Source organism: Athalia rosae, chromosome 5 (assembly GCF_917208135.1).
Source record: "Athalia rosae chromosome 5, iyAthRosa1.1, whole genome shotgun sequence".
In the NCBI taxonomy this organism is placed as follows: domain Eukaryota; kingdom Metazoa; phylum Arthropoda; class Insecta; order Hymenoptera; family Athaliidae; genus Athalia; species Athalia rosae.
Window position 1 is genome coordinate 4,440,192 of NC_064030.1, and position 20,858 is coordinate 4,461,049.

The following is a 20,858-nucleotide window of genomic DNA, read 5'->3' on the forward strand; positions in this document are numbered from 1 at the left end:
GCGACTTGCGACCGACTGCTGCTGAATATACCTAGAGACAATCTAATTGTCAGACGCCGAGCTTGGAAAATGAAAGTAAAAATTAATTATTCATCCCTTGATAGTATACGTATAATTTGCAGCACTTTGCTGAGTTGTATTATTTTTATTCTTATTTTATGCTAAAAAAATGGTTACTTTTCCTCCAAAGTATTTCATCGGATCGGAAAAATTAATTAACGTTTAATTTCTAAGCTACACTCCCTCAAAATTGGCATATTCTACTCGTTGCCACCTGAAACTTCGCTTTCTCAATTCCTCATCGCGATCCTTTGACATATTTTTTCGTCCGGGGGAGTCTTTTTTTTTTTTTAGGTTTGTCGGATTCGATAAAAAATTCACGATTGTAGTCACCGTGCAGGTTTGTCAGATAAACTCTTTATCCGTTTCCAAAGGCGTGTAAAGTAAATAATCCACCCCGTTCGACGCGAATGTCCATTTACTTCACTCTAAATATTATACGTACACACGAGATAAGATTAAATTTTTAATTGGAAATTAGTTTATTGACTATCCGATTGTATCGACACTATGCGGGATAAGGTTTCCGAAATTCGTGACAATTGTAATATATGACACGATACAATAAGTGATTTAATTTCGCACAACGAAAACTTCACGCTCTAACGCGATCCCTGCATTTTCCGTAGAGACGCCAAAGTTTGGCATTAGTCGGCTAAGGGACGAGGAACGAACAAAATTGCCGTGTCTAAAAGTTAGATGAAATCCGGAGGTTGATGTTCCCGTTATAATTGTGTTAATTTTGTCCAACAGATCCGAGCTAACCCCATTCGTTCCGTTTTCAAGCAGCCGAAACGATGCTCCCGTTTTTTACTTGAGAATTCTTGACGAATCGAGAGTAAAATAGCGATACAACGATCATTCCGAAGAATAAAATTCAACCATCGGCCAACAAGATAATCGTCAACGTTCGAAGGCGTCGCATGTTCAATTACACTACACTTCAGAAGCATATTTATATTCAAATATCTTCACTCCGACTAATTAAACAAATATTATTTACATAAAATGTGAATTACTAAGCACAGTAGCCCCGGCAAGCCTGGTCTTACTTTAGCTCGGTCAAACGCCGGTCACACAAGCATCACGTATCGTGCATCTAATCGAGGGGTCGAGCTTTTGAACTGCGCGTAATTCTAAGCTGGAAATTTCGCCCAATCGTACGTACGGCAAGACCTACTTGGATTCACAGAATTACCGTCGTCACGCCAAAGAACTAAACTAGGTAATATTTTTAAATCTTAATGGATTTATCCGGATCCAGCCGATAAGTGTATATTCTTTATTTTCCGCCACAATTAACCTTTCGAGTTTGAAACGTACGGTGGTCACCTATACGAGCCCGGCCAATTGCTCCTGCCATTACACTCTATCATCGTAACCATGCATACGTGATTGACTCCAGTGTCATGATTTTTATTACCGCAGGGACGTAGAGTCAATAAACGACTGATGTCATCGCAGTGATCTAGCCAACTTGAAAAGATTGTATGAAATATGAGGCTGAAATATCGTACACACGCAGTGCAGGAAGTTATCCTCAATTACTGACAATGACATAGTTTTTATCAATGACTCGGAATATTATTTTGAACATCAGAACGACGCATTATCATCTGCAGGGAAGAATCAGGTGATATAGTGAGCAATCACGTGGTTTTGCAAATTATTCGTTTCTAGGTGGTACAAAAGCCACCGGATATCCTGAACTGGACCATGAGTCGTTAAAAATTCTCACATACGGTATACAACGAGGGGACTCGAAAGACTCGTCCTCCTCCACTGCCGAAAGCATTCAACTGATTGTCGAAGAGGAAGGGATATTCGAAAATGACCACGAGCGGCGATTGACTCTGTTTCAAAGGAACAGAAAAATGTCAAGATATTCAACCTGCGATAAACGATTCATTCTATTCTTTTTGAATTGGACAAATTTTGAGAAAAATTGACAAAGTTCAGAGCACAAGGGAGGTTTGCCTGAAATTTACTCGACACATTTCTTGGATCAAAATTGCGGATTCAAATATCCACATTGAGGTTCAGCGTAGGTATCTCCGGGACAACCGTAAATCACTTCACGTGTATTCCAACGTTGAATTCATTTAGGTTCTCACATCGTAAAAATGAGTCGAACAAAACGACCTCCAGGAAGAATTTATTCGAATATCAAATCGTCTCATATGATTAGAAAGAACGTACGTGTGCACGCCCTCGTACTCTCTGTAACTGGGAACAATCGTGTGTTGATTTATTCAGTCATCCAGCTGCCTTTGGTCCATCAGAATTTACCGTACATTATTTTCTCAATAGTTGTGCAACAATTTTCGTGATCGAGGAATCTGTTTTCATGGATTGGTAGATGCGGGATACAATTCATTCAACTGGCCACGATTCAGATTTTTCTCATGTTGATCCAAAGTCCCCCAACTGCGGCGGACATTATGAAGTATCTGGGATCGAGTCGGATCGGTAATTTGGTACGGGGCGATACTTCCAATTTATATTTTTGAACGACCGTAGAAATTGCTGCCTTCATCTGCATCATCGCCATTCTTTGACCGGGACAATTTCTAGGCCCTCCACCGAAAGGAAGGAATACAAATTTGTGTCGTGACTCTTTGTTCTCCTCCGTGAAACGGTCGGGATCAAACTTGTGCGGTTCAGGCCAGTATTCGGGGTCTTGTTGGATGGCACTCGTCGGGATTATAATGTTCACTCCGGGTTCAATGACGCAACTCAATCCATCGGAACCCACGAGTTCGATTTGCTTCGTGCAGACCTTTAGCAACGCTCCAAAGGCAGGAGTCAGCCGCATCGATTCCATCATCACCTGATCCAGGTACGGCATCGATTGAAGTGCTTCGTAATTAATACTACCGTGTTCGGCGACTACCGCGTTCACTTCAGAGCGAAGACGGTCCTGTACGTCGGGATGAGCGGCTAGTTGATACGCGAGAAAACTCAATGTAATGCTGGAAGTTTCGTAGCCATCTGCGAAGAAGGAGGTGGCGTGGGAGGTGATGATGTCGTCGTTGAATTCCTCGTTGCGAATTTTATCTACCGCGTGTGAATTTTTCAGCTGCATCATGAGCTGTATGAAATCTGGTCGTTGAATACCTTTGTCCTCTCGGTGTTTGATGACATCTCTGATAATTTTTCTGAACAACTGGTCCACGTCGAGAGGCATAAATCTTAGCCTCAGAATCGAACTGAGCCACGGGACGCACATGACGGAGAATTGCTCCAGTCCTTTTTTCAACGATGGTTCGAAAATACGTCTTCCCATTTCTTTGAATGTACCGTCCTGTTCAGATTCGAAACTACCACCTTCGACACCGAATGCCGCGCTGGCTACGGCTTCAGCTGTGAATCTTGAGAACAATTCCTTCATTTCCAATTCTATTTTACCGCCATTTCGCTCGGTTAATTTATGCAGATATTTTACCAGCTTTACGCAGACATTGTCAATCGACTCGTACATGTATTTCAATTTTCCTGAGGTAAACGCTGCGCTCAGCTGTTGCCTCGTAGTCTTCCATTGTTCCCCTTCGGCAAAAAATGCGTTCGCAGCGAACAGAGGATCCAGGTCCTTGTTGATCTCGAGGAGATTCTTTTCGAAATTCGGGAAATTTTTAGATAAAATGCACTTCACTAATTCGGGATCACGTATCAGCAGAGCCGGCTCCTTCATGTTGTAGAAACCCACCATACTGCGTCCTCGCATCGCATTGTAAAAGTCTTTGTACATGTCGGACATATTTTTTCTCATAAAAATCATGGGATGAACATTCCCCACAATCGGCCAAGCACCTTTCAAACATGGTATTGATTTTCGATCCCAATAGCTAAAAACAAGCTTTTGATAAAGGTATAATAACGAAATTGCTATTGTTACCAGCGAGAGAATACTGATCCACTCCATGGCTAACGTTTGAATCAACTGATGCGTCCGCACAACCAGATTTATATTTTAAATTGGACCTCCCAACTGTGTGGGATAATCTAAAGTCCACCTCGATCAAGTAGATATGAATATATATATATATATATTTATATATGGGTCATTTTGTACCAAATCGCTATGTTTAAAAAATCATATTTTTTCATCTAGCTGAATTTTTGACATCTTTTTACGTACCTACGTATCAAAAGACGATAACTGGTAAATTTTTTGAACTTTTGAAGATAAAAAGCTCAAATTATAAAAGTACGTGTATTTTGATACGTACAAAAAGATTTCAAAAGTTCAGCTGAACGAAAAAATATGATTTTGGTGAAATTTGATGATTTGGTATGGAATTACCCCCATATAATTCAAGCTACTCTCATGAATTTCGAAGTGACGGTCAAGCATCGCTATCTGAATAGGATAAGATTGGTAAAAAAGTGGGGTGTACTGACGGAAGCACCCGTAGTGGTACGAAGTGATTTCGTAACGATTCAAACGTCTACTGGTTTTGGTCAGTTATAAATGAACACCAGTCGTACGTAGGTTTTGTCATTTTGAATATTTTACTAATCTGTTTATCAATTTTACAACGACAATACGTTTCAGTTACGACTTATGTAACCTTCGCTAACCAACTTTGATCACATAATTTCTCTGGAGCCGCGATGAAAATATGTCCATGAATTACTCCACCTATCAAACGCCCGGAAGATAACGCTTCGGCGTTAGTTGACGTCGAGAATTCGAGCAACAACCGTCTTCGAGCGAGTCGACAAATTATTTCGTCATTTAACAAGCAGAGGCCAGTATGGCACTCATTCACATCGTCGGTGGTGTAATTTTACTTGCGTCGATCTATTATTATTACCTTACGAAAAATTACAAACACTGGGAGAAAAAATGCGTACCGCATATGAAAAATACATTGCCAGGTTTCGGAAATATGGCATCGATGATATTATTGAAGTCGAACGTGTACCAAACATTCGAGGAGATATACAAGAAATGGTCCGGGCATAGCATGGTGGGCTTTTATTTCGGCAGACAGCCGGGTTTATTAGTGAGGGATCCAGAACTGGTGAAGTGCGTTCTACAAACACAATTTCCAAGTTTCAGTTCAAACGGTGCTTTTTTTGACCCTACCGTCGATCGTTTACTGTCGAGAAATCCGTTCATCCTCGAGGGCGAACCCTGGAAAGTTGCGCGACACCAATTATCCTCCGCCTATACTTCGGGAAAACTGAAATACATGTACGGTACCATCAGGGATGTTCTTGGAAATTTTTTGGAATACTTACAGGGCAAAGTTGACAAGGGATTCGGCGAGGCTGAGGTTGAATTGAAGGATATCTTTTCGAGATTCACCGCAGAAACTGTAGCTCGGGCCGGACTTGGAATCGACGGAGACGCCTTCAACGACAAAAAGGATGGTATATTCATCGATATTGGCAAACAATTATTCGATCCTACTTTTTTCAAAGGATTCAAAACTATCGTTACATTTTTCGCACCTTTCCTGACGCGTTTATTCGGCGCATCTTTCATACCGCGCAAGATAGAGGACTTTTTCATCGACACCGTAAAGAATATAATCAAATACAGAGCCGAAAACAACGAGGAGCGATCCGATTTCTTGCAATTGATGATAAATTTGAAAAAATCCGGAGCAAAAGATTTCGCGTTCGGTAGGGACTTTGACGACGAAACGATCACGTCGCACGCATCGTCTTTCTTCATAGAGGGCTATGAAACTTCCAGTATCACCGCGTCTTTCGTTGTTTATCAATTGGCGCGCCACCCGGATATTCAACAACGGTTACGCGACGAAATTCTGAGCATCGTGCAAACGCACGGTGGAAATATGACTTACGAGGCTCTCCAAGAGATGAAATACTTGGAACAAGTAATTCAAGAATCGATGAGACTGGTTCCCCCGGGTGGGACGATGATCAAAGTTTGTACGAATAAAGCCGAGCTCACGGGATGCGATGGAGTGAAATGTGAAGTTGAACCCGGAACGATGGTGATGATATCCGTCGCCGGAATCCACAAAGATCCGGAGTACTGGCCGGACCCAGAAATATTTGACCCCGAACGTTTCACCGAGGAAAACCATCGGGCCAGACGTCGGTTCACCTATTTGCCTTTCGGAGAAGGTCCGCGAGTTTGCATCGGTACCAGAATGGCCATGATGTTGGTTAAATCGGTGATTGCCGAACTGATACGCAATTACGATATCACACTTTCGCCAAAAACTCAAATGCCAATAAAACTGAATCCTCATCATTTTATGCCGGCTCCTGTCGGTGGATTGTGGATGAAACTTAAACCTATCGGGAAGACAAATTCGGATTAAGAGGATTTGATATTGGGAAAATAATGAATATAATACGATGTGAATTCTCGATTACGACGAGAATCTCTTCTATAAATTTTATCAGTACCGCGCGCACGATTGAAAGAATTGAGATATTTTGATTGGTGGATACTTGTGGTCTAATTCAATCGACGGATTCGTAAATTGATATAAATTGTCACAGTTTTTTTTTTTCATGTGGGTGGCCCTTGAAGTATGTAAAATTATTATTGTAGGCTCCATGACGCAGTGCGAGGAATCAGGGAATAGATTAAGTTAGGTAATAAATGTATTTGCTTCAATTGTAAGCATTCAGGAAATAAACGCGCAATAGAGGAAATATGCCATTTGCATTCTGATACTGTACAGCTGTCATTTTTATGTTGAATAAAACACCATATGCAGCTGAAAACCCCTGAAAGATGATCTATTTTTCTGACTATTCGGTTATAGAGGTTTCAGATCCATCCAAATTCCACCAAGAGCTGCAGTCATGAAGTAGTTTGGATTAATCTCCAAAGGTTCTTTCGTCTTCGGTGAAAGCGTTAACGAGTAATGCTGCAATATGGTGGCGACCGCAGCTTTCGTCTGAAGGACGCCCATTCTCATGCCAATGCAGATACGAGGTCCTTCGCCGAAAGGAAGATAGACGTACTTGTGCCTACCCTGTTTATTTGTTTCAGAGAAACGATCAGGGTCAAATTTTTCTGGTTCCGGCCAATATCGCGAGTCCATATGCAGTCCGAATACGGGTATTAAGACGTTCGTTCCTGGGATCACACGACAGGTGAGTCCGTCGGCTCCCCTGATATCAATCTCCTTTGTGCAAACTTTGCTGAGAACTCCGAGGACAGGGAAGAGCCTCATAGATTCGTTAAACGCTTGTTCGAAGTAAACCATTTCCTGAAGAGCCTCGTAAGTTATTCCGTTGTATTTTTTCGCGACTTCGAGAATCTCGTCGCGCACTTTTTGCTGAATATCTGGGTGCTTCGCCAAAGTATAGGCGAAAAAACTGATAGCGATACTGGTCGACTCGTAACCGTCGAAGAAAAATGACGTCGTATGGGAGGCGATGCTCATGTCGTCGAACTTCTCATTAGACCCATCATTCGTCGACTCAGCGGAGTCCTTGTACTGAATCATCAACTGCAGCAAGTCATTTTTCTTAACATTGTTCTCCTTTCGATACTGCAAAACTTCGCGAACTACTTTTATGAAAAAGGTTTGTACTTCGAGGGGCATGAAACTGATTGCAAACAGTTTTCTGAAAACTGGAAGATTGAGACTCAAGAATTGCTTGAAACCTTTCAACGGCGAGGGCTCGAACATCAATCTACCCATTTTCCTGAATATTCCATCGTTATCGCTCTTGAAAGAATCACCCTCTATACCGAACGCAGCTACGGCAACGACTTCGGCTGTGAACCTTGAAAACAGTTCTTTTGCTTCCACTTCGAGGCTCTCTCCTCCGGCGGCAGCGTTCTTTCGATTCAGGTAATTCACCAGCTTGGAGCAAACGTTGTCAATCGATTCGTACATGTACTTCAATTTTCCCGACGTGAACGCCGACGATAACTGCTTCCTCGAATGCTTCCACGGTATGCCGTTGGAAAAAAAAGGGGCCGTGTACAGCAGCGGGTCCAACTCTGGGTCCACGCCAAGTAGGTTTTCGTGAAAAGCCGAAAACTCGCTCTGCATCACCGTCTTCACCAGATCCGGATCTCTCACCAACAGTGTAGGTTTTCTGAAGTCGTACAAACCCACCATACTGTAGCCGGCCATTTTCTTGTAAATATCCTTCGTTAACAGAGCCACGCTTTTTTTCATAAACAACACGGGGTACATATTTCCGAGGCCAGGTAGCGTTCCCTCGGGAACGGGCAGCCCGTACTTCTTCCAATATCCATACCAAAAGGTGAAGTAGTGGTACAAAGCTGCCAATATTACGCACAAACTAGCGAATACGTTAACGGGATCCATCTCGGATTACGTAATGAACGATCATACTCGCGACCGAGTATCAACTGCAAGTCGAAAAAAATAAATAGCCGATCATGCATTGGTCGTTTCGAGATTACGATGAAACAAGATGAACGATTTCTTCGACTGGAGACATACGAGTAAGATCGAGAGAGACGTTTATCGCGAGTGGGTCAAGAGGTCTAGTCACACGTTCCCCTTGAACGAATTCTAGTCACTTTGTCGGTTATTTTTTCAAGCACTCATCGTTCGCTCCCTCACCTTCCTCACCTTCCACACAGTCTTAACGAGCACCGAAATATTACTAAGGATTTTTGCATCACCGGCCGCGATCGATTTCGTCGAGTCAATGGAATCGAAGATATTCCCACGCCTCGTATAGCCACGCCATTATTCGGTCCAATTCGCTCGTCAGAAGGGCAAAAAGTTATCAGAGAACCACAACGTAGATCAGACTTATTTTCACCCGGTATAACCACCGTGAACATAAAACATGTATGTCCTATGTATACCAGTCCGTACGTATCTACGTCCATATATACCTCTATACGTACTCGTACGATGCTTCGGGGGTGACGTTACACGAGAAACCACTCCACCGTACGCCGGCGGTACACGCGAGACGTACGTACGTACGTACACCATCTTCAATACCGTGAGCGTGAGTAAGAGTGGAAAGTAAAGTGAGATTTCGCCCCAAGGATTCCCCCTTCAGTTTTCGGAGAATCCTCCGGCTTAATTTCCCTTCCTTCAAAATTTCAGCAAAACTTAACACGTGTCTCCGCGTACGTAATTCACAGAGTTCTATATAGATTTCCGTAAAATATGTTCGCCTACGACCCCGGGTAATCTTAGCTGTAATTTTTCCATTTAAGAAATGACCACCGTGCGGGGTCGAGTTTTCGGGTCACACCGGCTCACTCTGTACAGCGAGACGTTCCGCGGGGTCGGAATCTTGGATGTATACCTCCACATTAATAACGCCACTGACCCGCCGAATTGCCGTCATCATTGTATCGCACGGAGCTTACTCACCAACTCTACCCAAGAACGAGCGGTTTGAATTGCTTCATCATAAGGGATTATCTTGTAAATGCGCGTAGTCGTGCCGTAAGATCTCCATACAAATGCTTCGAATTTTCCCCCTGATATCATTACCCTCCCATTTCTTATCCTTATTTCCCTCCACCCCCAACACCGAAGATGTATCCTTGCAACCTCCTGATACACGAGGCAAAAAAAAAAAGAAAAAGAAGAAAATTCCGGTACCTTCTTTATTCCTTTCTTTTTTGTTACTTTATGATTGGTTCTTCTACCTCAATCAAATTTTTTCGCCTAAGTCGTAAAAAAAAGGAACCCAGCTGGGACGCAAGCCTTGCTATTTCTGCGGAGGAAAATTTTCTCCCCACCGTCAAGCTCGTGATCGAAAACTATCAAATTTTCTCATACCGCGAATTCGTGCGAGGAGCGAAAAAATCGCGAAATTTCGAATAATTTTTTCCCCCACGAGGACGGCGAACGAATGTTATTTCGATACACTACGCAGTCGAGTTACGTTTTGATACGTCATCAAAATTATACAGTCGTTGCGATATAAATACGGTAAACAAGATATTGAATCGTAGAATAGAAAATTCCGATCACAGTTCATAACTGCTGGTCAACCGAACTAAAGTCTAATGATTGATAATATTCTCGTATCAGTTCGCAGAGATCGTGCGTATACATATAATTGAACAAAAAAAAAAGGTACGAATAATATTGAGAATATACTGTAAGACGACGCAATATATTTTGAAGAAAATAAACTGATTCTCACTTTTCCTTCTGATCTCGCATATCCTCGGACGATCCTATGGCGATCATCCACTCCGCACAGTGGGCAACTGGAGAGTCCTCCCGTGGGAAATCAAAGAAAGATGCACTGCGTACCGGAATCCTTCTTCGCTCTCGACCTAACTATATATGTACCCGCGAAGGTCCGTTTCAACCGGTAGGCCGTCAACCTCCATTAGAGGCCACTATAATCATAACCATCCACCGCAAATTATGCGTCCCCCATACGACCCCTTTCATCGTTTTTCCTTATTCGCAAGACTTGAAGTTGTATTGAGAGAAAAAAAAAAGAAAAAGATCGGAAAACATTTAGCCAGCTCACAAAACGCCACCATTTTAGCTAAAAATAAGCAGTGAATGTCGCGACGAATAGTTCGCGAAAAAGGAAACCACTGACCCGGTTGAATGCGAGGTCAAGTCCTGGGGCTAAAACTAAAGCAAAGTACTAAAGGTGGGAGCGCAGACACTGAGCCTTATTTGGAAAGAAATTCATTCGACGTACGCCCAAAAAGTCGTTGAACGATACATTAATGATGGACAAAATTGTGACCGACTCCAGACCCTGCAGGACACCGAAATTGCTCTCAGGAAGGATACGAGACTGTGAGCCCACATCGACACGCGACGACTCCATTTTTTTTTACAGCGAAAAAGTGCGAAAGCTTTCGAAAAACTTTCGAGACAAGGGTTACGCCGTCTATACTCTATTTTAAAAGCGGTGTAACGCGCCTACATTATTGTTGGTCTAAGGACAAGCCAGAGGACGCGTTGCGATGTAAAGAAGGTGCGTAAGGATGCGGTAGAACTAATATTTGAGTACAGAAAAAAAGATTTTATCTCAACTCAGAGCCGCGCCCCTGTCCTCTTGTTCGACTGTACGTATATAAGGGGGTGAGATTTGTACAGGTATACATACGGTCCTCTCATACAGGCATACATACGTCCCCATGTATAGTACGTGACGCCTATGCAGCTTCGTCCTTTGATCTTTCTTCGGAACGGCGAGCGAGCGAACACTCAAAGGATCTTCACTATATTAGATAAGTATATGTGTATATATATATTTCCAACTGTTGCCTCCTGCGAGGCTGACTCGTTCGAATACGAACGTTATAACACTCATTAAAGTTTTATTCAAATTCCAGTGGCCATTTTTTATCGTTTTATTACCATCGGGATTATCGGCGACTGCGCCGAACAAGCGGAACACCGCCTCGCGTTTGTATGAATATTTCGATTGGAAAAACAAGGCGGTGAAAAAAAATTCACCCTCAGTAATCTACCGAAGCCATCATATGTTGCAAAGTACACTTTTAAGAGCAGGAAACTTTTTCAATAAATTTTTCGATCCATCATCCGAAAGAAATATTGAAAAATCGCTCCTGCATCGAAGCAAAGTTCTGACAACATTAAAATATCTAACAATAAGCTACTTTGAAAGTAAAAAAAAAAAACAGAAAAAAGAAAATTGTTGGAGAGTTTGAAAGATTTTGGATACGCGTTGAAGGGGAAAATTATGGAAAATTATAACGTACCGTTAAAAAGAAACGAAGGCTAAGAGGTTGGGTGAATCGAATTTTTGTCGAGCCGTAGAAGAGACGCCCGGCACTCAACGGAAAAGTAATCGGCGAATGTACCCGCGTCAGGATTCCTTGTGTACGAAATTAAGCAGGACTCTACGCGAGGCAATGAAATTCTCAAATTCACTGCCCCGTATAACGTGGGAATAACAATGGAAATGTACATGCACGTATCTTCCCATAAACCAGTAGGTAGCAATATAATACGTACGTAGATCCCGCGGATTGCGATACGCCGACAATTCTTCATTCCCATTTCGTGCAATTCTGCTGCCCTTACGGTTTATCTGCGTTCGTTACGAGCTCGTTCATCACGCCGCTTTGTTCTCGGATTACGAATTATTAAGCTCACCACCGGCGTGGATTTCCCCACCGTCAGACCTAGTCTACCAAAACCGCATACCATTATACCTGCGCCGGGGCTAGGCAGACCGTAAAATATTTTTCATTGGTCACAAGCCGAACGCATGGATCTCCGCGTAACGTACGCGAGTTGTATCGCAACGCGAAACACGGCTGACGTTTGGTCACTATCTTTACAGCCGCACGAATATCATCACTCTGCCTACTTCGTTTTGCGAATAGAAATTTTCACAATTTCGGACGAACGGAATAGAAAATTATGACGTATCGTTAACGCCGAGCACTCGGATGAGGTTTTGTAAACGAGGCGGTGACTCGCGTGTTTCGAGGCCGCAACGCAGCCGGCGTCAAATCTGTAAATTGAAAGTGGATCGTGAAAGAACGTTAGCGCAATTAAGAGCGGTTGGAAGTTAATGGTGACCGAGCCTGATGTACGTATTACGTATGCGTATAACGCCCGAGTGTTAAGAATTCCCCGGGTCAGGTAAAGCACTTTAAACGTCGTCTCCGTTGTGCGCTAAATGCCGCACGCCAGAATTAATTAAGAAAATTACATATCCTGCCGTAATTATATCCACGTCAAGAGCTCGAACGTATATGTGTATAAGCACCGCTTAGATGTATTCCTAGCCGGACGAACTCGCGACGTCGAGATGGCAGCTTCGCTCGAATTTCAATATACCGATTCGAATTCGCGAAAAAAAAAAAAAAAATACACGTCGCGCTAAGAGCGGCTTTTCTGATTTTTGAAAATATATATATATTGCGCTGAATGGTATGAAAGGCTGACGATTATTCGCCTCGAAAGTAGCGCGCGTATCTGCAGTCTGCAGATGACTTCAAATGTACGAAAAAAGAAAGATGGAAAATTGCGAGAAAGAAAAATCAAAACGACGGAAGGGGGTAAGGTGCCCCAATGAAAAACCAGGAGGATACGACTGAGTCGCCGTGCAGTAAAGAGGAGACAAAAACTATGTTCGTTGTTTTTTTTTTTACTCCGTTTCCTTTTTCTTTCTGCTATCATTCACTGCATTTTCTCCTTTTCCTTTTGCACCTCACTCACTGGCCGCAGGGAAACTGCCTCCGATATTATCCTCCCGTCATTATTTTGCGCGTGTGTGGAGAGGGTGCGCCGAGGATTATATTTGAAATCTGCCAGCCTTTCGCCGCACGACGATACGTAAACGTAACCGGAGAGAGAAAGAGAAAGAAATGAGCGGAAAATGAAAAGAGGGAAAAGGGAGACAAGAAGAGAGAGAGAGAGAGAGAGGAGTATGAGATTTAATCGCTCGCCTGCAAATAGAGCGGTGAAATCCCAAAAACAGAGACGTGAATGTTCGCTATAAAGTCGAGCGGCTGATGGCTGGACTCTGTGCGATTTCAATTTTTACCACCAAAAAAATGGCGAGTAAAAAATATTCCGAATATGGCCGAGATATTTTTTGTTGTCAAGGTTTCGAACCAGAAAGGAACAAAAATGACGGATGGTCTGATTTTTCGAATTCAAGCTAAACGTAATACATTGCAGAGCTTTTTTTTTTCTAGAATCAATTAAAAACAACCTTGCAAGTTAGTCGAAGTAAGACTCTTATCCGGATTTTTAGTTCGTCCGGATAGCTTCTGGATTCTCACACCCGGACTTGGGACGATAAATTTCCTTAGCGATAAATAAGTCATCGTTACAAAGGGTGTTCCAGCGATCGGTACACGTAGGCGATACCGCGGAGTTGAGTGGACGTTCATTATTCCTTGACCGTAATATTTATAGAGGTGTACGAACGCGTTGAATAATTATTTGATTCTAGGACAATATGAATCATGACCATTATAGAATAAATTTGGAAATGCTGCATATTCATACAGACATATTTCACGTGATATCGTCAGCTCCGAATTACCATGTAGATCCAACGAAACATTAGCGTTAGAATTTCGTTGCCTGATGCCAATATTTTCGATATAAAAACGAAAAACTCTCTCAGTACGCTTTCAGAATATCAACCACAGAATAAAGACACCACAACGTTGAGTATCCATCGGTAATTTTCGTATCAAATGAAAAAAAAAAAACCTGACACATGATCATCGTTATTCGGCACATCGTCATTAGTCGTGGGGGAATACTTTTCACTCGGCTCCGGACCATCGTATCGTGAAAAATAACAACAGGAGGTATTAATACAGGTAGAGTACGTGAATGAATCTGAAATCGATAATCGGGCGAGAAGCGTGTACATTTTCAGTAATCGAATTTATTCATTAGCGCGTTGATATAAGCGTAGGGAATAACGCGAGAGGTGGTTTTGTCGGAAGGTCGAACATTTCGGTTGGGCAGGTCTCGGTTTCCACTATATATGCGCATACCACCTTCGATATTATCCACCATTCCTCCTGGGTTGTTCGGTAATTCTCGCCGAACAACGCCTCTGCACCCCCGAATAATATTATAACCCCCTATCGCCCAACCCCCGCAGTCATTCTTCGGGTTGGAAGGGTGAGGGGCGGCCTTATTTCCATGCCCTATTGACTACGGGGCATGAAATTAGCCCGCCGATTATGGAAAGCTTGCGCCCTTTTACCCCGTCGTCAACGATGATGCGTGATATGACAAAGAGGCGATGGCGGTTACGATACGGCGGACGATACGTGGATGAGAAATTTTAATAGAAGTAAAAATAAAAATTAGTGTCACCGTATACATCGGGGATGATGACGCGAGTCGGTAAACGGGAGAGATTGGAATAATTTCATCACTATTTGTATACAACGGTATGCGTTATACGTATATCTTCCGGTGGGGTATATAATATGGAAGAATTTCATGCGTCTTCGTTACCCGGAGACCATATAGCTGCTGTTTCTTTCGTAGACCTTACGCAGGCGGCACGCATCACACAAATTGATACAAATAGTCAGACTTGGGTTCCCACTGTTATAAATCCCCCTTTAAAACCTCCCTTAAAATTGCTACAATTTCACGTTTAGTTCATAGCTTTCGTTCTCATATACTCGTTTATAACGGCGAAAAAAAAAAAGTTCCCCGCTAACGGAGGCCACCGCGGTTGAATTTTCTCCTCTTTTTCTTCCTCCTCCTTTTTACCGATTCAATTTTTGTTTTTCGCGCTATTCGTTATTATATTCTTTTCGTTTTCTTCATTGCCTTCTCGGGACTTTAACCTTGAGGAAAAATACGAGAAACGCGACTTCGGGAGCAATAAACGTCGAGCCCATGTCAAAGCGTGACTGAAACGAGCTTATTTTTTCTGAAAATTCCATTTCCAAACCAGTCCGAAGTATCGGTGCTTCGACGGAGGCGTCCGAATCGAAACCTTCGAATTTTTTTTCAGAAGTTATTCGTACGTGCCATATAGACACGCGGGAATGAGCTCAGGCTCTTTGGGTTGAATAAATTTTTCACACGAATACAATATAACACGGTCGCTATCTTGCGTCATCAAAAGTGGATTTTTTCACTCATTTCGCTACCCTGATACGCGATGGCTGACGGTACAGTTGGAGAGGAAAAGCTCGATTACGTGTAGAGAGCCTCCCCGACATCCGCGTTGGGTTCACGATATTACGAGATAATATAAAAACCGTTCCGTCAATGAATGCCGTTGGGCGAACGCCAAATGAGCGAAAAACTATATAAATAAATAAACAATGGAAGAAAAACGGCGCAAAGTGCAGCCTCGTGTAAGGGAGGTACTCAGGCGGCTACATTACGTATATATATACATATAGATGTTCGTACAAAAGGTAACAATATACATATGTATACATAGGTATATATATATATATATATAATATACTCCAGAAGACGATAACACGATAAAGTCTACTCCGCGAGGAGGCTGGGCTCGACATCGGGATCCGTATAACGGCTGCTGTGCAGTATTTTGTTCTCGGCTATAAGTCCTGCTTAGCACATTTTCCCCTTCTTCTTATCCTGCAGACTTCCTGCCTCTTTCGCCCCTTCCTGCCGCCGTTCCTCTCTTACCGTTCTCATCTATGTATTTACCGCTGCAGGACCGAGGAGCAGACGACGCCTCGACGTTACGCTAGGTATTTAAGCTATACGGGAAGCGGTTTTCCACTTTTGAATATATACACACATAGCCTGGTCGCGATTTTCTTCGCGGTCTTTAACCCTCGGAACGCCGGTAGCCCGGGGGCGAGATTCCACAATGTGCCAGGCACGCCGGTGAGAGAAGAATATGAAAAAAAGGTAGAGGGAGGCAAAGGGAAGAGGGAGGGGGGGTGGTGTCGCGTCGCGTCGCGTCACGTTGGTGGGCGACGGGGACGTACGGCCGCATTTCCCGAATACGGACTTTGCCCCGACTACAAGGGATAAAGCCGGTTTATATCCCCGGGAGGTCGTAAAGATACCAAAGAAGCATCTCTGCGGGTTGCCTTGTGCGAACTATGTAGGTGTCTGGCCAGGTGGCGGTCGGAATGAGACGACGAGGAAATCCGGTGCTGAGATTTAATTGAAATCATTGCCAAAGTGCCGTTTCGGAAGGCCGTTTCGACCAACTCCGTCAAAGTTCCGTTTGAGCTCACAATCAACACGGTAGAATTCATATCTCGAAAAGTGTTCGGGGATCGATAAATAATTATCACGCGATTCGGATTCCTTTTTATTTCGGCTACGCGGTGAAAAATCGCTATCCTAACGATTCCGTTCTAACGGTTCGATCGAACGACATTTTTAGAACAAAGTAAAAACAAAATACCGAACGAGAACGATTATCACTCGGTCGTACTCTTCGCCACGCACAGCTGAATCTTTTGATAAATCTCGTTCGCCGATTCCCGGCCATTTTCCTCGGCGAAATTTAGACATTTCGTCACCTCGTCCGAGGTCGCGGATATCCTCTGACTGAGGCTCTGCACGTTTTTTACGACCCCCTGGATCTCCTTCGCCGCGGATCGTTGCACCTTGGAGATACACGAGGTGACGGACAGCCCTTTCAAACAATTTTGCAGGCTCTGCGTCACCCGGGAAATTACGTCGTTGCCGCGATCCTCTTCCGCATTTAATTTCCCCGAAATAACGGCCGTCCGTTCGTCCAAAGTCACCCTACACTCGTCGACTGCTTCCGAGGTTTTTTCTCTACGAAAAAGAAATGAATATTTCGGTCAGATCGTCGTCGCCAACGTTCGATCGCATACCCGGTAACCGACGCTCACAACGTATCTCATACCGACTTACTTTACGAGCTCCAGATCGCCGAGGAGATTTTCACATTCGTCCAACCCTCGGCCGTTCGCGGTCAAAATTTCCCCCAGAAGACCGTCTACCATAGAGATAAGGTTGTCCACAAGATCGGAAACTGTCCCAAGGACGTTCGTCGAGAGATTATCAACCCCTAAAGTCAGGCCAGTCAGCAGACCCCCGACGTCCTTGAGGACCGAGCTCAATAAATTTCGCAAACCTTCCGAGAGTTGATCGATTATTCCATTCACCAGCGATCCGTTCACCCCGACTAACTTGACGTCCTTCAAATATTTTCGAGTCGAGTATTCGACGAGCTTTCGAAAATTTCTCTCTTCTCTTCTTTAGAATTTATTCGTCAAGATTATACTCACGTGTGCCAACGCGACGAAAATTAAAACCAATGAGAATAATTTCCGCATCTCGTTATCCAACTGTGATTTGATGCAACACGAAGCGACGGTATGGAAATGCAGCGATTTGGCTTTCGCCGTTCGTATATTTATTCGCAACCCCATTCGTGAGACTGTACAATCTTATCTTATCGGGTACAATTAATTTCTACCGTATACATCATCGTTCTTCTCGTGGATTTTCGGATCAGATAAGAATCGGGGTGGGTTAATGTGACGAGTTGATGCAGCCGGAGCAACATGCACCGAGAATCAATAAACGCTATCTCTTGTTTAAGGATTAATTTCAAAACCTGCAACACCTCGGACCGCATGAAACTCAACGGCATTGTTATTCATAAACGTTATCTGCATAAAGCTTATACGTGCTTTGAAGTGAATTCAAAACTGCGTGGAAAATGCAATAATAGTCTTAATAAGAATGACGAATATAATCCCCCTGCCAACTGCAAACTTCGCTTTTCTATTCATTACGCGCGTTATTATGCAATATGTACGTTCGAATAAACTATACCTAATCCTAATTATACGTTTTCTAAGACCGCTGGAAAACCGATAACCGCATTCTACTCATCTCTGCGCGAATCGTTGCACAGAAAAGACGAAACTTATCCATAAATTGCAACGTTGCAGGTGCGTCGCTGTGTGGATGACGTGTACGCAAAACTCGTTGTCAGTGATGTTTTTTTTTCTACCGTCGCATTTATAATTGCCGAACAAATGGCGAAACATTGAACGACAATGACGCTTCGGAAGGTTTTCCGTACGCCCTTAACTTTCGCGTATCATACGTGTATTATACGCACGTAGCGTACGTACCTACGTCCATCGCATGAAGAAATACGAGCAAAGTTTCTCCGCTCGTTCGACGTAAGTTGAAAAATTCAAAATCCACCTACATTCCACACATGCGGATAGCGTCTACATATTCATCCGTGCAAAGTAGGTGGATATGTACTTTATACATATCTGATATAGCAGCGCGTGCTCGGGGATATAAAGATACGAACAAAGTTTAAATCTTCGAGAACTAATAGAGGCTAGGTTTACTTTTCAAACTAGGTTTTATACTCTAAAAGCTGTATGGAAAACCCCCCCGGATACGGGGAATCCGCGAATCCCGTACGCCGTATACACGTACGGGAGTCGAATGCGCATGAAAATCAGGTTGCAACTCACATAATTTCTTTTCAATAATAAATTTCAATTCTTTCATCGCGAAGAGTACGGAACGGACGTACATAGAACGCTGTACAGCGTATAAATGTACTACGTTGAACTCCGATTTCTCGCTGTATTGATCGGTGACCCTTGTAAACTTGGTTTGTTTTATTTAACGGTTACCATCAATTTACTCAGCTGGCGAATCCAATTCTCCGGTGGCGCGGGGCGGACTTATACGTACCGGTGTAAGTAGGAAAGGCGAAACAAAAGCTCGGGGAAAAGCGCCGCAGTACCACCTTCTTCTTCTCGCGAATATACGTGTGTGTGTGGGTGTGCGCGTAAATAGCGGCCTCTATGTATATTCAGATTTCTAATTAAGGCGAATTAAATTATATATTTCATTTTCACACCCCTGTCACGGCCCCCAGACTTATCCGCACGAGGTATCCAAACTATATACGCTATATACACGAGCGTTTACTTACGCCGCGCCAAAAACTTTGTTTCCGTGTCGTGCGATTAACCCGTAAATTCGTACCTCGTGTATAATACGAGTGTAACGTGTCATTAACTTGGCGATGTACAATAGCCACCCTCCGAATGAAAAAACAAAAAAAATTCGATTTAATTCGTTCGATAGTTCAGAAAATTGTAGATCGGCGACAGGATGATTTCGGTGAGAAAAAAGAAGGGAAAAATGTTGCGACGAATCGAATCATATTCTCTTCGAATAACTGAGGGGGTGGTGGTGAAAAAGTCGATTCAGATGTATAAATAACGATGAAATTTTAATTACCGACGAATTACCCCGACCCCTATCTCGACATCTCAAATCGGAATAACGAAAGCAGAATTTAGGGTGAGGGATATCGATTTCGGGTTTTGAATGTACGGTAATTTCTAACGAAGCAGAAAGGCGTGATGGACTGCGTGCGCGGGACTGCACGTAGCAAAGCAACGCGCCTACACGTATACATGGTATGGGTATATAATCTAGAATTCCCTCGGCGTAATTAGGGGCAATTAAAATAAATATTTCATTCCTTTCGGCTCTCCCGTAGATCCCTGGCAGTTTCGTTACTTTGTATGTCGAGTGCGGCAGGGCCGTATCTAACCGGAGGGATTGCGGGAGTGCGGGAAGAGTAAAGGTAAAGGTTGGTGGAAGAGCTGATGGTAGAGGTAGGTAGGGTGGGTGGGTGGGTAGGGAGGGTCGGCCAGCGCAGATTTATGGGCGCAGCACGAAACTTGCCTTCTTGGAATTTGCGAAATTCAGAGCTTAGCCGAGTCTGGAGCACGCAGGGGTCGGCTCCGGCAGCGAGAGGAAGTGAGACGGGGGCGGTGCGACTAAAATGTTAACACCTTCGTTCAGTCCTCCCACGCGACCCCGTTTACCCCCCTTGCCAAAATTCAGTCCTACCTTAACTAAAATGTTGCGGTATACTTCCAACGTTCTACTCGTATACTGCAATAGCCGCCCTTCATATCACGCTTCTGAAAAAGCTCCGTGTTAACTAATTGCGAACAATTTATAAACGTTTTCGTGTAAGCGATATATATATATATATATATTTCCTCCCGTCCGTTTTCGCCTTTTTCTTTTCACTTCTATTTTCGACCATTTTTCCGCCGTTCCCAGGTATAGTATCGCGTAAAATAACCCCGGAGGAAATATCGCCGGGCTCGATGGAAAGTCTGAAAAATCTAAGCTCCCCGTCCGAAAATATTGCGATACAAACCCCGACGCCTCCTCTCCTTCGCGTGTCCAAATATTTTCCCCCCCCAATTCCCGATGACGCAACGTCACGAACCGATGGAATTAAAGCGAATGCAATAATCCTATCTTCCTGGGCCTGATTCTCTCCATTGCCTCAAGGAACAACGATAGGCGCTAGCGGGCGCAACGCGTAGCGTAAAATTCCAGGGGATAAATCTTTCGCGC

The 20,858-nt window shown here is 43.5% G+C and overlaps 4 protein-coding genes across 4 annotated transcripts in view; 1 reads left to right on the top strand and 3 right to left on the bottom strand.

Moving 5' to 3' along the window:
• The window catches only part of LOC105689169 (protein Fe65 homolog), a 138,188-nt gene that overhangs the window by 112,067 nt on the left and 5,263 nt on the right, over nucleotides 1-20,858 (bottom strand). The gene's annotated exons all lie outside the window — the stretch shown is intronic.
• Nucleotides 1,953-8,531, bottom strand: LOC105689172 (cytochrome P450 9e2-like). The gene is made up of 2 exons (XM_048655355.1): nucleotides 6,816-8,531; nucleotides 1,953-4,027 (listed from the first exon to the last, which is right to left on the bottom strand). Exons 1-2 carry the CDS (start codon nucleotides 8,343-8,345, stop codon nucleotides 2,453-2,455), a joined length of 3,105 nt encoding a protein of 1,034 aa, XP_048511312.1. The 5' UTR covers nucleotides 8,346-8,531; the 3' UTR covers nucleotides 1,953-2,452.
• Nucleotides 4,538-6,777, top strand: LOC105689171 (cytochrome P450 6k1-like). Its single transcript, XM_012406003.3, has one exon. The coding sequence runs from the start codon at nucleotides 4,818-4,820 to the stop codon at nucleotides 6,363-6,365; it is 1,548 nt and encodes a 515-aa protein (XP_012261426.2). The 5' UTR covers nucleotides 4,538-4,817; the 3' UTR covers nucleotides 6,366-6,777.
• On the bottom strand, nucleotides 16,752-17,843 carry LOC105689174. The gene is made up of 3 exons (XM_012406007.4): nucleotides 17,717-17,843; nucleotides 17,340-17,626; nucleotides 16,752-17,240 (listed from the first exon to the last, which is right to left on the bottom strand). The coding sequence occupies exons 1-3, from the start codon at nucleotides 17,762-17,764 to the stop codon at nucleotides 16,877-16,879; spliced, it is 699 nt and encodes a 232-aa protein (XP_012261430.2). The 5' UTR covers nucleotides 17,765-17,843; the 3' UTR covers nucleotides 16,752-16,876.

Excerpts from the sequence above, each read along its gene's own strand:
- LOC105689171 (XM_012406003.3), top strand. The coding sequence starts at position 4,818 with ATGGCACTCATTCACATCGTCGGTGGTGTAATTTTACTTGCGTCGATC.
- LOC105689172 (XM_048655355.1), bottom strand. The coding sequence starts at position 8,345 with ATGGATCCCGTTAACGTATTCGCTAGTTTGTGCGTAATATTGGCAGCT. Across the intron at positions 4,028-6,815 it reads GGATGGATCTGAAACCTCTA|ATAAATCTGGTTGTGCGGAC; the intron begins TAACCGAATAGT and ends CCAATTTAAAAT.
- LOC105689174 (XM_012406007.4), bottom strand. The coding sequence starts at position 17,764 with ATGCGGAAATTATTCTCATTGGTTTTAATTTTCGTCGCGTTGGCACAC. Across the intron at positions 17,627-17,716 it reads TTTTCGTCGCGTTGGCACAC|GACGTCAAGTTAGTCGGGGT; the intron begins GTGAGTATAATC and ends AAATATTTGAAG. Across the intron at positions 17,241-17,339 it reads GGCGATCTGGAGCTCGTAAA|AGAAAAAACCTCGGAAGCAG; the intron begins GTAAGTCGGTAT and ends TCTTTTTCGTAG.